Source organism: Acyrthosiphon pisum, chromosome A1, assembly GCF_005508785.2.
Source record: "Acyrthosiphon pisum isolate AL4f chromosome A1, pea_aphid_22Mar2018_4r6ur, whole genome shotgun sequence".
Taxonomy (NCBI): Eukaryota; Metazoa; Arthropoda; class Insecta; order Hemiptera; family Aphididae; genus Acyrthosiphon; species Acyrthosiphon pisum.
The window spans coordinates 148,627,587-148,643,541 of record NC_042494.1 but is presented as its reverse complement, the minus strand read 5'-3'; the positions used below and the strand labels follow the sequence as shown (position 1 = coordinate 148,643,541).

The 15,955-nt window shown below is 32.1% G+C and overlaps 2 protein-coding genes across 2 annotated transcripts in view; both read right to left on the bottom strand.

Moving 5' to 3' along the window:
- The window catches only part of LOC100165344 (carboxypeptidase N subunit 2), a 98,564-nt gene that overhangs the window by 51,031 nt on the left and 31,578 nt on the right, over window positions 1–15,955 (bottom strand). The window lies entirely within an intron of this gene.
- Window positions 3,198–6,736, bottom strand: Rps3a (ribosomal protein S3A). The gene is made up of 5 exons (NM_001136121.1): window positions 6,553–6,736; window positions 6,320–6,423; window positions 3,912–4,234; window positions 3,541–3,702; window positions 3,198–3,477 (listed from the first exon to the last, which is right to left on the bottom strand). Exons 1-5 carry the CDS (start codon window positions 6,612–6,614, stop codon window positions 3,328–3,330), a joined length of 801 nt encoding a protein of 266 aa, NP_001129593.1. The 5' UTR covers window positions 6,615–6,736; the 3' UTR covers window positions 3,198–3,327.

Here is a 15,955-nt window from a genome sequence, read left to right as displayed (position 1 = left end):
AAGTTTTATTTTATGATACGGAATTGTTCTCGTCGAGTGTTACTGCTGGATAGCTACTCCCCTACGCCTCCAAGTCAACTGTATAATCCAGCTCATATGCTTATTGTAACAACTATTACAGATTGTATATTTTCAAATAAATGTTAAAAAAAATGATACGGAATTTAAATATATCGAAAAACATTATAACAAACAAAATTAATGTTTAGATTGGTGAAATCTACATTAGTTTTTACTTTTGACAAAACCGGCTGCAGTCCTCTTAAGTACCTATACATTTATTAATTATTATACTTATAATATTATAATTATTTACAGCTAATACCTATTAACCAAAGTTATCTTATTATAAACGTAGGTTATACGTGCTATGTTTACTGGGTTTTTGTATGTTTGGTTTGTATCAATGTTGAATTTGTTGAATGTTTCAATTTTTTTAAATAAATTTGAGAGGTAGGTCCAATTTTATTATAATAATTAAATAGGTATTAAATTATACTAAAAAAAGTTAAATTTTTCATAAGGCACATATTTTGCATATTTTTTTCCAAAGTATTCCCTTTTTAATGGCATATCTATTGGCTATTAAGTATAACCAATTTAATATAACGATGGTCTATGGACTATGATAATATATATGAGAATCCGTCCTTCAACTATTTATAACATATTATAAGATTCGAAACAATCGAAAATCGAAACCAAACAAATACATTTTGTAGTTACAACTATAATATTAATTAATTAATATAATTTAAATGACCGATAAATGTTGAAATCGAAATGAACTAAGAATGATGAAAATTAAATATTTACTTATATTTGTTCACCTTCACACTACATAGACATTAATAAAATTATACATTTATAGTTTATACACAACAGACATAGATTATTTAGATACCCATTACTTATGATGTGCCAATGTACCTAAACTGTAAAAGTACAATGGTCAGTATTCAGAGATTAATGAGTAGGAATAGACATAGGTATATATTATAGTCATTAATGATTGGTTAAACATACAATAATACTTATAGTAGGTATATACATATAAAAAAAAAATAAGATATACTTAAACAAAACAAATCGATTTAATTTTAAATATAAATAGATACCTACATTATAAATATTATAAAAGAAAAAACATAAATATTAAGTAGGTAATTCTAGTAATTTTGATTGAAAAGTACTGGCATTTTATTGATCTGGAGCTGAGCTTATATCAGACTGTTCAACTTATAAGTTTTGTCCAAAATCAGTGTCAGAAATGGTATACCGGGACATTGTCTCATACTTTATGTACTATATTGTCGTCATAAAGCTGTTTATAACTTTATAAGTTAATTGTTAATGTATGCGATTGTATCAATTTGTTGCTAATAATGAATTGGCCATAAAATTACCATTTTTATATTACTTATACGGCTATACTGGACACTGATATCAGACCAAGTACCCATAGGCGCAAATTGGGGGGAAGGGGTTGGGGTGCTAAGCCCCCCCAAAAAAAAACCTAGGACATACAATTTTAATATGCTATATTGAAATGGTCTGCTTACCTTTAATATATTCAGCTCCCCCGCAAGTCAAAAGTTGAAATTGTGCCTATGCAAGTACCCACCTATTAAAATCACACCCATCCCAAACTTTTTGGCGCTTCACTGCTTCAGTGAACTACAAAATGCATGATCGAGCCGCCACTGAGTCACGTAAAACGAGCCCTTAAATAACAGATAATTATTCTATAATCTTAAAATTTTATCGGCGCTCAAAAAAAACGGTCAATAAAGGGGGTTAAACCTCATGACTTCCTCTCCATGATACACCCATGGTTAGGCTACCTACCTAGTACTATAAATTATGTATAATCAATGCTAGTATCCAGTCTTGTAAAGTATTCGAATAAAAGTATTTGAATACTTTTATTTTTTATTCATTAAAAAAATACTTTTTTCCAATCCAGAAAAATAGTTTGTGACAAGATAGGTAATAGGTATATTATAAATCATGAACATTAATTTTATTCTTTAAACGAAATATAACACTGGCCCATGATATGATTATTTTTATAAACACCAATGTGTTGTATCCCGTATGGCACGTATCATACGTGGTCAAAATGTATAAATAACTTATGATTACGTTGTATGTTTAATTAATAATTAATAAATGTTAATTATCAATCATTCAAAAACTGACAAAAACTAGTTATGAAAAAAAGTATTCTGATAGTATTCGAATACCTTAATTCTCATTTATTCGAATATGTATTCCGAATACAAAATAAAAGTATTCTTTACAAGACTGCTAATATCTATGCCTTCATCTGCAGAGGAAATGGATTTTAGCTTTTTCGTCAGTTTCTTTTTTCTTCATATTATTTCTTTTGTGCGGGTTCTTAATGCAACCTGAAACTCTTACAGAACCTAGCCAATTTCGATTGTCTTGAATAACTACCAAAAATTCAAATGCCTATGTCCGCAGCTTCGCAAATAAATTATTCTACACACGTCGGTCACATTATTGGTGGTCCCTTAATCAAGGTGATTTTCCATACAACTTGCATTACAGTAGTATTATAAAGTTAAATTAGTTGAATTTTAACAAAATACCATTTTCAAAGTTAAATCAATCTAACTGATATTGGGTACAAATAACTTGACAGATATTAGAAATATGTAAGTTGATCAACTGACAACTACACGCCTGAAGAATACGATAAACTGTTGTAACAAATACTGAATTTGAGTATATAAAATAAAAATTATTTATAATTGCTTAAAAAATCAGGAACTCCAAAATGATTGTTGATAAACCACCTACCAACTTGGGTATTAACGATTTGTTATCAGTAGCAAAGAGGACTATTTCAAGGGACCTCGGTTCAAGAACTAGAAATATATTGAGTTATAACTATTATTTCAATAGTGAATGGGTATGTCATCTGATATATATAAAATAATGCATATAGTATACATCGTTCCATCTAAGAGTGAATAGTATAGTATAAATTAAAATGTCAAAAATCAAATACTACTATCAAAATAACCACAGTATTTACAACTATCAAAAAAAAAAATATGTTAATTTTGATATGCCTCCTCCGAAGAGCTGTTATTTGATGGCTAGGTTCCTCATAAGAATATACTTTGGTTTTTGTATAACATGTAAAACAAAATTAAAAAATACATTTCTTTGGTTTAGGTCACAATTGTTTTGTAGTCTTACAAAACTCCACGTATATTTGACATTAAACCAGAAGTTCTACAAAATAAACAAAGCAATAAAATAGAACTCAATTGTTTATTTATAAAAATCCATGGTTTAAACAGATTCTTGGACTGGTGGCTCATAACCTTCAGGCCTATCTACTTGGACACCCGTTTCTTCATCAACTACAGTTGTCACACCTTCGTCGCTGTGGAATTCCATCAATTTACCAATATCCATACGTGGTTTCTTCAAAACTTTAACCTAAAATAATTATCAACATTAATAACATGCAATTATTTAATATGGGTAAAATGAGGGAAGTACCTTGCGAATAAAAACATCGTGTAATGGATAGATGCTCTGGCATTTCTTTTCAATTTCCTTAGCAATTGAGTCAGGTCGGAGCTTGTTCACGACTTCTTTTAAGTCAGATTTCACAATTTCTTCGGTAATAGTTTCTACCATCTTCTTTCTTATAGCTCTGACCTAAAATAATAAATGCACATCCAATAGTAAAATATATAAATCATACAGCACATAAAATATACAGCATTTTCAATTAAATGTGATCCTGCTAATATATATTGCATTATATTTTATTTGAAAATTATTTTTGTATCACTATTCTATTATTATTATTATAAAATTAATTATAACAAAAAAAATATTAAAGTTCAATATAAAAAAGTTTTTACCTGAGTATGTTGAGCATAACAAGTTTTTCTCGTGGATGATTGATCTTTTGATGTAAATCCAATACAAAATACACGTAATAAGTATCCATCAGTGGTCTTTACATCAACATTAGCTTCAATCAGAGTTTGCCATTTCTTTACCATTGAACGCAATTTATCAGTGGTAAGGTCCATTCCATGGAAATTGGTCAGAACATTTCTGCCTTTAACATCTTCAGCAATCAATTTGAATTTACGGAAACTCCTTTCAGCTCCATCATCTTCTTGCAAATCGGCGAGTGAAACTTCAAAGACACGGTGTTTTAGACCTTCAGATGCAATTTCTAAAGAATTTAAAATAACATTAATTAACGAGTATATAATATATATTGTAACAATACACTAATTATTTTATTTAAAATTAACTATTACATTAAACAACATTATTCACATAGGACTCTTAAAATAAAAATTGTTGTACGTGTCATCCTTATCATTTAATTTATAACATAACATATTGATACATGGTTTCGAAATACATATAAATATGCAAGTCAAAAATTAAATTTAACCTAACTCCTTGCATAACATAATTCATAGTATTACCTAGTACAAACTACATTAACCCGTCGTTAGTGACATTAATATTTTCATATCATTAGTGATGTGTTAGCGTTTCGCTCACATTTAATTATTTTTGGAAGGGTGAAATTGGGAAAAGTGGACTGACTAATCTATAAGTAGACATTACAACGAATCCAAATCAGTTTTAAAAACTATTATCGCATTACTAGGTCGATCAGTATGATGGAAGAAATATTGGTATGTTTTGGCTAAAATAACTGGCCGCCGTCGGACCGCCGATATTAGATGGTAATAAGACGAAAAGTTTATATATAGATTAGTTATTTTCCATGTATTTATTTCCATAAGTAACTTGTATGAGCATACTAAAAATATCGATATAAGCAAAATAATTTGAAGCCAATGGTTCCCAAAATAACAGTTATGTGAGCGAAATGCTCATAGCGTCACCAACGACAGGTTAAAGTTGAAAATGTTGGACTTATGCTAATTAAGATAATAAACTAGGTATTGTAAGCACTAACACCCAGTAGACAATTACAAAAGCCAAATTAATTATTCAATAAACCATTGATTTGGTTACAAATACCTACAACACCAAAGGAATTATATTATAAAGATTACACAATCTTCTTTCTGACTTATTTAAAAAAATAACCAAAATTATGATTCTAGTCTATACCTACTTTTTATGTTTCTAGTCATTGAATAGGTTTAAAAGTGTAAGTTTTAGGTTAAGTATTTGTTTGGACATGAACCAATGCTATTCAAGTCCATTATAAAATGAATCAAGTATTTGTAATGTATTATAATAATTGATTTCCAGAATAACAGTTGGCAATACAATACTTTTACCTAATTAATTAAGTTATAATAATAGTAGAAGTATAAGTCTAATTTACTGGGCGACTTTTTTTGTTTTTAAAGGGGTGTTTTGATGAGTTAAGAACGATGGTGAAAAAAATAAATTTGCAGAAATTATTAATTTAAAAGTTATAACACTTTAAAATTAGTGAACATTGTGAATATTAATATTTTATGTTAAATTACTCAATATCATTCAGAAATTTGTGGCCGTAGCCTAGTGGTATTAAGCATCTTTTAGTTCTTTAGTTGTCTCGGGTTCAACGCAAATTTTTACCCTGTGACCTACCTTGAGGTGGTGATGCATAGGAAGTCTAAGGATATTGTTGGTTTTTTTTTTTGTCTGAGCGCAGTGCAGCGAGTGGCCATGCAGGCACCACAGTCAAGCGTGTGGAAGGCCAGAGCAAAAATAGCTTTTTAACTCCAACTTTTAAATTTAACATTTCTGAACATTTATATTTTGCACCATTGTTATTAAATCATCAAAACATCTTTTTTTTTTTTTAAAAAAAAAAAGGTTGCCCGGTAGTCTTGTTCCATTGTAAACATTATAAATACATTAAAGAATATTATATATTATTTTACTAAATTTAATAGTTAATTTCTACGGTTCAAAAATAATATACAGTCCAACTTCCTCATACAGCCCCATATAGCAATATATGACAGATATATCCTTACGTCAAAAAATACAACAGTCCTGTATATTTTAATCGCCTTTGTAATGGAAACATCAGTTGGTACTGAGCGATTCCGCTGTAAAGAGGTGTTACTATACTAAAATGCATTAAGTTATAGGTTAGCGTTTTTGAGTGGAGTTTGTTTCATAAAATATTTAAACTATCGACAAAAGTCAAGTTATACTTTCACCACGCCTAACAACTTTAATGTACTAATGCCTTGATGTGTTTATACAGAATATACAACATCGTTTTTATTCAAATCAACAGAGTCGATCCAAAAATTATCAAAACACTTACTCGTTCCCTGTGTACGATTGACGAGTGTTTTGCCAACATCACGGTTTGTGAACATGCACGGGGCACGGACATTGTACCAATCCTTACGCGTGAACGGGTCGATGCTGAAAACAATAAATACAATACCAAAATTAAAAAAACGATCGGAGTCAGGAACATTCCGGGACACGATAATTTATATACACGTATGTACGGTATGGTTAAGTTAATTCGAAAAACCGTATACAACTTACATCTTCTTCTTCAAGCCTTTCTTGCCGCCTTTCGACAGCCCCTTGTTCTTGCCAACAGCCATGACGGTTCGGTTAGTAAATTAAACGATCCCAAACAATCCGAATAACTATTCTAAACGAAATAGAAACGGGGCAGCGCACAATGATTCCAACGTGGTTTGAAAAAGATAGATATCGTCACTCAATGGCGAATAGGAAAATTGCCGACGGGTCGCTACGCGCCTGCGCGATATGATTTCATCCAAGGAGCTTGCAAATGTTTTGAGGTTACTCGGACACAACAAACGTGCGTAGCGTTTACGTAAGGCGCCAAATTACGAAATTATTGAACACAAATAATATTATTAATGATGAATAATATGAATGTCTAATAAAATTTATAAACGATGCACTCACGGGATGTCGGGATTAATCAGAAATTTTTTAGAGACATGGTAAAATGTGTGTATATATATAATTATAAGTCTACTTTACCGGGCAACCTTATTTTTTGAAATTTTTTTTTTTTGAAAAGGGTCGTTTTGACGAGTTAAGAACAATGGTGCAAAAAAAAAATTGGCGCAAATCATTATTTTGGAAGTTATAGCCTTCCAAAGTTTGCGATTTTACGTTTATACGAATGCACGCAACACCACTGTCTACTATAATGCCGCACAGACGACCTTGAATTTGGCGACCAGAGCCGGCAAGCGAAGGGAGCCCCGAGCCACTATATACTTATTTTACTTTAACTGGACATCGAGTATGGCGACCGGAGCCGATAGGCGACGGGAGGTCCTTTGAGTTTGAAGACCGGAGCCACTATACTTTTGTTACTTTAACTAACAAGGTTAGGTTTACTTGTTAGGTTATCCGTCTGCCCGAAGGGCAAGTATGGTCTCCCCCCTCTAGGTTTGCTATTTAAAGTCCCGGGGGTTTGGGGGCCGAGCCCCCGTTAACGAGAGGTCCGGAGGATCTCGAGTTCGGCGAAGGGAGCCACTATATACTTATTTTACAATTGAGTAATCAAGTTCAAATTGTATATATGTAATTTCAAATTTGCATATCTTTTAATACAGGATTTTATAACGTATAAAATGTGTATAATACGGTATAATACAAACAATTATTATACCATACTTAAATACAAAGTTTAATACACGTATAATACAAGGTATAATACGGTATATAAAAAAAAAATACCGTATTTTAACACCACTAGCCGTAGCTAAAGCAGATAATAAGTTAAGGAATGCATTTTTCCATTAGATACATAGAACAGAAAATAATGCAATTAAAATATATTATTTATATAAATTAAACAATGATGAAATGTATGATATTCTTAATAAGTCACATAAAATATAAACAGAACATGGACAATGGACGCATAATGGGGACATGGTGAACTACCTATATAAAATGATTAATAATTTAATAAATAATTACGTTAATATGTATATATCACGTCTTTTGTTATTAAATTATTTTTAAACAATTATGTAAGGTGTTTAAAAAAATAGAGATTAAAAAAAAAGTTGTTTTTAAAGTCAGAAGTAGTAGAAGAAAAAAAAATATGTGAAACATTTTATTGGTTTTTTCTTTAATTTTTGACCAAGTGAAAATTTATTTATCTTAATTTAAAGGAAAAATAAATGGAAAATTTTAAATGTTTATAATATGAAATTAATTGAAATTTATACCATATAATATCTTTATAAAATATATAGAAGATGCAACTAAAAAGTTTTTCCAAACTATTAAGAAAATAACTTTTAATGTCACCCTTCAAAGGTAGGTACCAACTGGCAACTAGATCCAATTTGCAATCTGAAATCATCCCCAATGTGGAAGAACAAATCATTTGTTCTACCATAAAACGCCGTACACCAGCTAATAGGTACCTATTCACACACACAAATACACACATAGGTATAATTGTAAAATCTCAATACGTATTAATCGCTACGATCAGAATCTAAAAGACTTCACTTATAAAACTATAAAAGTATAAAACGAGTTATACAGTACGAAATGTAGATCGATAAATATCATTGTTAAAATATTGTAATACATTTATAGTATATCTCTGTGTTATAACGTAAGTACAGTATTACAATAGTAATAATAATAATAATAATAAAAATAATTGTATTCGGAAAAATAAACGGGCCCGTGAAGTCTAGTTGATACTGCCGGTCGATTAATAATAATATGATGGTTTGCTTGCTGGCTACTAATAAACGATGTTTGTTTTAAATTATCGGCGACGGCCTAGGACGAAATTCGGAATCGGCTCACTTGCAATTTATTCTGACTACTATACCTACACGCGTATAATTTACCTGTGAAAATGGCTGAATCGCATAATACCGAAACAATCACCCAAGAAATTGAGAAAACCGTAGAAGACGTCCTAAAAAATATCATCAATAACATCGAGTATGAAATAATGGAAACAGAACTTGGCGTATTTGACAACTTCGGAGAAGAGCCTACGGTTGCGGATTTGGCGGGCCTATTGTACTATGCGACCCATTTTGCGGGCGGCGACTCGTCGGAAACTCATCAATCGGACGACGATTCCAGTACTGGACCGGTTGAATTGATCGAAGACGACGTGGTCGCTGAGCCAGCGATGCAGGCGCCTGTGGAAGCGTCCAGTGACGAGGCGGAGTTCGTCACACCGGTCAGGGGAGCTGAGGTCAAGAACAGCTATGGAGACTTGATCGGTTGGCTGGACCCGGGGGCAACGCTAGCAAAACGCGCAACTCCGCGCAGACGGATGGCGGCGAGGATCGCGTCCGCTGCGTGGACGGGTATTACCAAGGCCGCACGCGTTTTCTGCTGTTGTTCCCCGAAGTGAAACCGTCCGAGAGTTCCCCCCTTGGCCGAGGGCAGCGGACAAGGCGAGGCGATGACGTGGGGTCGAGGCTTAGGTACGTGACAGTGCACTTTTGGGGTGACCGGGCGGTAAGTCGCCGATAAACGTTCTCCGGCCTGCACCGGCGGTAGCGTGACGAGATCGCGGACGTCCGGCTGATTCGGTCCGAGAGCGACGACGACACGACGACGGAGGCTAGCGGTATACTGGTGCGGACATCGACGCCGTTCCGACGGTACCAGTGACGACTGCTGCAGTGCTGCACGAAGGCGACTCGTGGCGGCGGCGACGGATACCCCGCAGAGCTCACGGCGGGTGAGTGACGGATGACATAGTCTTCGTCACTCGCTCCGAGCTTTGGTCACCGCTCGTCGCCTTCACAACAGTCGTCTTCCGCGCCTGCAGTACAGTCAAGCGCACTATATCGCGCACTAGCCGCTCGTCGCCAACTGTCGTCATCGCTCTCGCAGCCGTCGTGGCCAGGCTTCGCCCGCTTCCATGGTCGTCTTCGCGTCCAGAGCAAACGCGCCCGCGACTCTCGTCCGCCTCGCAGGACCAGCCGTGAGAACTGTGTAGAGGTGACCAGTGGCCATCATTATCTGCATCACCACCCACTCGCCATCGCGTACCCCCCATAAATCGCCTCGTCTTGTCCGATGTCTTTTTTTCTTTATAGTAATTATTATATTTATTGTTTTTTACAATTTTGTTGTTTTGTATCTCATTTTTTCGGCATAACTATTATCAAAATTGTTTAAAATATGTTCATCAAATTATGATCTAATAAAATTATTCTGTTTACACAGTAAAATATTGTTTTTGTTTTTCGCATTAAAGGGTATGATTTAATTTATTTCAACATATCAACATAATAATAGCCCCACTGGACATGATTATGTTCACGTGCTCCCTGCACCACTGAGACCCATAAAGAATATTAACTAACAATTTTTTGTTACGTATACAAAATCTCAATAAAATAATATGTTGAAGGTTTTGGCCACGTGCAAGTTTATTGTGTTTACCAGTGTGGTGACATTTTTTCTGCCCCAAAATGTGAGAGCAGACAGAACAGGGAATTAAAAAACCACATGTTAATATAGGAACTGATAAAATAAAATTTGGTGTAAAATTCAAGTATGTACCTACAGTTATTCATTTTCAAGAGAAATCGAGTGAATACAGCTGGTACAATTCGTACAAATTATAACTTCAAGCGCTCATAAATAATTAATTTGACTTTCCAGTAGGCATTTTTTTTTGTTAAAGGTACAAAAACTTTTAAGGAATCTTGAATTCAATTTTAAAATCTTGAATATAAAAAGAAAATTTTTAGGGATTTCTAACTTAAAATTTCGTGATTTTGACTCATAAAAAATTATTATGAATTTATGCTCAAATTTAAAGACATTACTTATTGTAAAATGTTAAGCTTAATTTATTATAATATATAGTTTTTGTTACCTGTGCATGCCATTTTCCTATAATAGAAAATTTTTTTCTGACAATCTGTATATTATATATATTTTTAAAATATTTTGAATCTTTTTGAGTTATTTATAGTCGATTAAAATTTTAATTTCTTTTCTATAAAATATATTGACAAAAAAAATGTCTCTGTGTCTAAAAGTTTGTCCATTTAATACAAGGTTCCTCGTTAGTTGTTGTATAATATAGCAATTCAAAAATATTAAAGATACACAAGTACAATTTTTGTTTGAAAGTTCAAATGTTGACAAAATTCTATAAATACACGAACAATTGTATATTATTTTGTAGGTTGAAAAATATAGTATAAAAATAGTATAAAATCTGTATAAAACCTTTTTTTTAAGAATTAATTATTTTATTTTCTACTATTATTTTTTTTTTATATTACACAGTTATTACTTATTGAATATTTTACTTATTATTTAAAAAGGAAACTAAAAGACTAAAGTGTTAAAATAGTTACTATTAACTATTAACTATTGAGTATTACTATTTAAAACGAAAACGAAAAAATTAAAATCGTTTGCCATCCCTGCTTGTCCCTTTTCAGTGGCGGATCTACGGCTTAATTTTGGGGTAGGGGGGAAAAGTAAAAATAATTAGCTACAAAATTGGCTAAACATAGTGTAAAACAAAGGGAAACTACGGTGATTAGTGCGGGAAATTCCCCTCCCCCCTATGGATTCACCACTGTCACTCAAAGTGCCGGCGCTAGGTATTGCGGGGCCCTGGACATAGGTAATAGCCTTTAGGTTCTCAGAGGGGGGTGAAAATCTATATACTAATTAAAATGTTTACGTAGGTATACATATATTTTTACGTACTGTTTATGTTTCGTTAAAATTAAAATTATTAAAACAACTGTACCCTATTAAAAAAAAAAAATTGAATTTTACAAATTTATAAAAAAATATAAATTAGTTAGTCGCGTGGTCTACAGTTGTAGACCACTAAGCCAGTGTTGTACCGTCTACGGTTAAACTATGATTAAGCTTAATCAGCTGATAACAGATATTTAACCGGGCAAATTCGGCCGATTAAACTCCGGTTAACTTTAATCAGTGATGGTACAACTGGCCCATAGTAAGTGGTTACAAGTCTTGTAATATTGTTGATATGTTTCGTTACACAACGCTCGTCAACGGTCACGATGATACTGATTGCACAGCAGTAAAGATAAACAACAGCTACTATAAAGTACAAGGCACTACAAGTTATTTATAAATACTAAAATTGTAAATTTTTATAGCTGGTCTACAATTGTAGACCACACGCCTTACGAAGGGTTAATATCTAAGTACGTGACCGCGGCAGACAGAATAATGCAATATACGACGGTAGACAATAAATATTAAAACTAATCCTGATTCCTGATACACTATAAATACTCACGCAGTAGGTACCTATATTTAATACGGCTATACTCTAAACTTAAGTGTAATAATAATTTCATAAAATAAAAACTTACTCTTGTGATATGCAGAAATTTTTGAAAAAATACAGGAACTGCACAAAGCGGACTGCGGTCAATTAATACTCAATTAATGACCAACTGAATTTATATTAGATAATCAAATAAATATTTTAAGAATATAGCTTTGTCCCCTTCTATAATACGGCGATACGGGCATACAATACGCGGAAAGCCTTTCCAAATAAAGAACAAAGAAAACAATAACCATAGAGATCATAAATATTTATATTATTATTTATATTGTTTTCCAAATAACTGGTGATAGGCATAATATAGATTTATAATTGGTTGATATAAAATGTCAATGTGTCCCAAGGTATTCGTATTAAGATGATAATTAAAAATCACGGGGCCCTTTAACAAGCGCGGGGCCCTGGACAAATGTCCCATTTGTCCTCCCCTAGCGCCGGCACTGGTCACTCTGATGCATTATACCACATCTTCTCTTTTGCAAAGCTGGTAGAATTTGGCATTATCTCCATATATGCATATTTTTTTATATAATATATGCATATTGTGGTATCACCCGTATAGTGTGATACGTGGTAAACCTACTACGCTTTAAATAAATCACTTATTTGAAAACACTTGGCCCGTACTTCGACTGTCGCTTCACACGTACAATCGTCATACACTCGTACCTACGTCCTCGCCGAATTTCTCAGCACACCTTGCTTCACTGCCCATTGGCCTGACCTATGTCAATAATTTATAGTTTAAAATATTCCCACCTATATTACATATATATTAAATAATATTATACTGACGACTGTCTACAATATACGACAATATTAAAATATACAGTGAAACCTCCACTAACGGACACCTCCCAATAGCGGACGTTTTTTGGGAACGGGGGAATTTTCACTACTTTTCAATAGGAAAACCCCCGAACAGTGGACTCTCCGAATAACGGACATTATTTTATTAGGAAATTTTTAAAATAATGGTAAATCCCTAATCATTATTTGTATTTGTATTACCTATAATCAATAATGTATACTATATTATAGGCTGGTCTGTCTCTGCACTGCATCGTATTTTTGTACGCAATGATTATCTTCAAATTATTAAACACATATGCATAATCCCTTATAGAGTACATTGTTCCATAGGCGGCAAGTTTACGTAACCGCCGACTTTTTCCTACTGACTTCGGACTTGTGCAAATTTTTGTAAAATTTGGATTCTAGTTTAGATTTTTATAATTATTTTGTTGCACCTGAAAAATATACCTATAGGTGCCGTATTTTTTTTCAAACTTTAAGACAAAGGCATCTATGATTGATCCACAATTGTTTTTGTACTAACTGTGAGTGTTTGTTCTATGTATTGTGCAATATTATATATTTACAATAATATGATTATCTTAGTGTAATGGTTTGCTAAAAATATATTATGACCCCTACAATAAACATGTCATTTTTAAGGAGTTGTGTTTAGGCGATTCTTCCGTTCCCTGCGATCACTCTTCTCCTGTCTTTGGTGTGTAGTAAATGATTTGTGTTTGTATATCCACCAATCAGTCGCATCATACAAATTACGTACACGGTACACATCATTTGACATTAGATCATAATATTCAAAAATCAATTTATGGACATGAAATAGTTATACACCTTACACTTTACAGAAAATGTAAGAGCATACAAAATATAAATGTCCAATTTAAGAAATGTTGAGATTTTTGAATGCATAAATGAGATAAAAAATAAAAAATCAGGACATTTTATAGGTCGGTATAACAATATATTATTATGGGGGGTAGGTCACCTAAAATTATTTGAGCAACAACAATTTTTTTTATGATACATGCCACTGCAGTGAATAACAATAATATAGTATGATAAATACGTTACATTTGCCGCTGCGGAAAGGGTCTATAATATACGAACGGGCTACGACAAAGAGAACATTCAGTGCGTTTAACAAAATATTATATTATCATTATACGTTTAGTTCAATGTGAGAACATTTCGGAAGCAAAAAACAGTTTTTTTTTGTGTCTGTAGTCTGTCATCACTATTTAGGACAGTAAAAGTGCTTAGATTTTCTTCAACAATGTCTTTTCTGATAGGAAAGTTTACTAGTTGGTATTTTAGGGGGGGGGGGGTCAAACGTAAAAAGGTGGGCAAGTGGATATCGCTCTGCTGTAGTGCTGTACAGTAGGTTACAAGTGTGTTACTGTATAATGGATAGTATTAATTTTGAATTCAATGATATAATATCATTGTATAAGAAAAACGATTCTGAGCGGAGACGGTATATCAGTCTAGGTATAAGACATATTATATACTTATCTATGGTATTAAAAAAAAAATTGACCTATGATAGGAACTAGGAAGGTATACCTGTAATAAATTCCAAATTAATCATATAACAATATCCATTAGGTACTTATAACGCGTTATACATCAACAACAAATCATGATACTATCATAAATATATAATAGTATACTTTAAAAGTTTCAAGTACCCACAAATAATATTATGCAATCACAACAAAATAACTAAAATAGTTATTCTAGGTTTTTTAATATGTAATTTAGTCCAAATTTTAACTTATAGAATGAGTATAAAAATAAACTGTGCTTATGTATATTTTTAGATTTTTTGGTAACAGAATTAACTACTTACGTGGAATCTTGTATTAAATGTTCAGTCCTTAGATATAAAAGTTGAACATTTTATAAATTTTTAACTACAAAATAATTATTCAATTTTAAATTTGATAAATTTTGTTAAAATTTGAACTTCAAATGCTTATAAAAAAAAATTGTAACTAGGTATTTTTAATATTTGTCAACTGCTATTGTAACAATATATCAGGAGCCTTGCATTAAATTTTCACACTTTTTAACCTAACAAACAAAATTTTATTGATATTTATAGAAAAAAAACTTAAAAAATTGAAAACTGAGAATGTCCGTAAACAGCTCAAAAAGAGTCAAAATATTTTGAAAATTTTATGGTGTAAAAAAATGAAAATATTATCATTCATTGAAATTTTCAAGTTTCTACAGTCACTCGTTTTTTAATTACAACAAAATAAGAAACTCGTTACGTAAGAAATCGAGTGAATATCAAATGTTGTAAAAATATGAATTTCAAACGCTCATAAAAATTTAATTTGAGTTTCTTATAGACATTTTTTTTTTTGATAAAGGTAGATTATCCTATAAAAAATCTTGTATTACATTTTAAAATCTTAGTTCTAAAAAGAAACATTTTTACGAATTATTAACTCACAATAATTTGATAATTTTCGTGATTTTTACATATTTTGTCAATTTTAGGTTCTGAGTGGAACGATGAATGTATTGATTTTACAATGATGTGTGTTTTTTTATTTTTTTATTTTTGTGTCTGGCATCACGGTTTGGGGCAGTAAGACGGCTTCGATTTTCTTCAACAGTATCTTGTTTGATGGGAAAGTGAATCTAGTTGGTGCATTTGGGAGGTCAAAATTTGAAATTTCCAATAGTTTTCAAAACGCTGTGAAAAACAAAGAAAATTAAGGAAAACGGGAAATTTTACGCAAAATCTGTTTTCGAGAAAATTGATTTGGTATTTGG